Here is a 1,984-nt window from a genome sequence, read left to right on the forward strand (position 1 = left end):
AAAAAAAAAAAAAAAAAAAGTCTTCAGGGAATGATTGAAATACTATTCACCAAACCATTACCTTCCAGCAGGTTTTCTTCATGGTTACACAAGCACCAGGCTTTGGAGTTAGAGATAAAGGCAAACTGTAGAATCACCTACATTTTAAGTGAGCTACTATACTATGAACTCACTCCTGCTCAGCAAACATAAACAAACCTTAGAGGAGACAGAGGAGGCGCAGTTAGAATATAGCAGCCAGCTTCATCATGGAGGTACTGGGTCTGGCAATTCTCCATGGGCTACCTAAAAGGCTGAGTCAATTCCCAGAGGAGTTCTGGGCTCTACAGATCAGATGCCAGAAAGCTATACTCTCAATCTAAAATTTTTTCTTGAGTTGGAGGGGTCTCAGGTGATCTTTCTGCCTCAGCCTCCTGAGTAGCTGGGACTACCAGCACATACCACCACGCCCAGCTAATTTTTTTTTATTTTTTGTAAAGACAAGGTCTCGCTATGTTGCCTGTGCTGGTCTCGAACTCCTAGGCTCAAGCAATCCACCCACCTTGGCCTCCCAAAGCTCTAGGAGTACAGGCATGAGACACCATGCCTGGCCGCATTCCAGATCTTGACATTTAAATCAGCAGCTAACTTGCTAGTCTGTGCAGGCTTTATTGGAAAAATCCATATGAAGCATTCAAAAGAACATTCATTGAGCTCTTACACATGTGAGAATCTTTGAGGAAATACACCCAAGTCAGAAAAGAAGATAAATTCCCCACACACTTTTGCAGCAGGGGATCTAAATCATATATGTAAAAGGACTTAAGAATATAGAACACAGGAATATAAGCTCCTTAAGGGGAAGATTAAGTCAGATTGTCACTGTATTTTGTTCAGTACACAGTAGGTGCTCACTAAATACAGAATGGATTCAAAATTATTTACATATTAAGGGTCAAATTCTTTCAGGGACACAGCTTTCCTCTTCTGCCTTAGCCCTGTTCCTTCACCCAAACAAATTAATAAAAAAGAGTTTTAATTCAGGAAGACAGTGAATTGTCAAACATAAAGCATGAAACCAGCGTACCTACCCGAGGATAGGGGATCCCCGTCTTGGTGTTTTCAAAAGCAGGGAGGAGCCGCACAGCCAGGTCATGGGCCATGTGCAATAATTCATTATCATAATCCTTAATTGTCATGTCACCAAAGGGCTGCTTGGAGTCAGTTATTATTCTGTGAGCAGAAAGAAGGCTTCCCAGGACTCTAATGACAGGAAGAACAATAAATAATAAAATCATAAGGTTTATAAGTGCATACAACCCAATTCAGAAGGACAGAGTACTTTTATTTCCTTATGGAATCACAACTGCCTAGGGTCAAGACAGGCCTGCTTTAATGGCCTTTTGAAGTCCTTTCCAACTCTAATAATAAATGATTGATTTTAGTTAACCACATTACTGAAAACAAACCATTTATCTGAGTCCACCAAAACCAGTAATCTGCATGAAGAAAAGGGAGATGGCTCACACCTATAATCCCAGCACTTTGTGAGGCCAAGGTGGGAGGATCAATGGGGCCCAGGAGTTCAAGGCTGCAATGAGCCATGATCAAGGCACTCTAGCCTGAACAACAGAGCGAGTCTCTGTCAAAAGAAAAGAAAGGAGAAGAAAGAGGGAGTGTACTAATTGGGAAAGCGCTAGTTGTTCTCAGAATATATATTACTTATTAGTGTCAGAAGTTACTCTTGACTTATTTCACTTGGGTTAGACAGTCATATTAAAAATAGAGCCGGGCTCAGTGGCTCAGCCTGTAATCCCGCGCCATTGCGAGGCTGAGATGAGTGGATTGCCTGAGCCCGCGGATTCGAGACCCACCTGGCAGCGAGACCTCATCTCTACAATAAATTAAAAAATCAGCCGGGCGTGGTAGCGCGCGCCTGTAGTTCCGGCTACTGGGAAGGCTGAGGCGGAAGGATCGCCAGAGCCCAGCAGGTCAAGGCTGCGAA

At 43.1% G+C, this 1,984-nt stretch overlaps 1 protein-coding gene across 1 annotated transcript in view; it reads right to left on the bottom strand.

Moving 5' to 3' along the window:
• The window catches only part of EDEM1 (ER degradation enhancing alpha-mannosidase like protein 1), a 28,659-nt gene that overhangs the window by 14,446 nt on the left and 12,229 nt on the right, over window positions 1-1,984 (bottom strand). The window contains exon 4 of the mRNA XM_008069526.1: window positions 1,071-1,242. Within this exon, the coding sequence (XP_008067717.1) occupies window positions 1,071-1,242 (172 nt within the window). The remainder of the gene's footprint in view (window positions 1-1,070; window positions 1,243-1,984) is intronic.

Source organism: Carlito syrichta, unplaced genomic scaffold, assembly GCF_000164805.1.
Source record: "Carlito syrichta isolate Samal-C Ts95f unplaced genomic scaffold, Tarsius_syrichta-2.0.1 Scaffold312086, whole genome shotgun sequence".
Classification (NCBI taxonomy): Eukaryota; Metazoa; Chordata; class Mammalia; order Primates; family Tarsiidae; genus Carlito; species Carlito syrichta.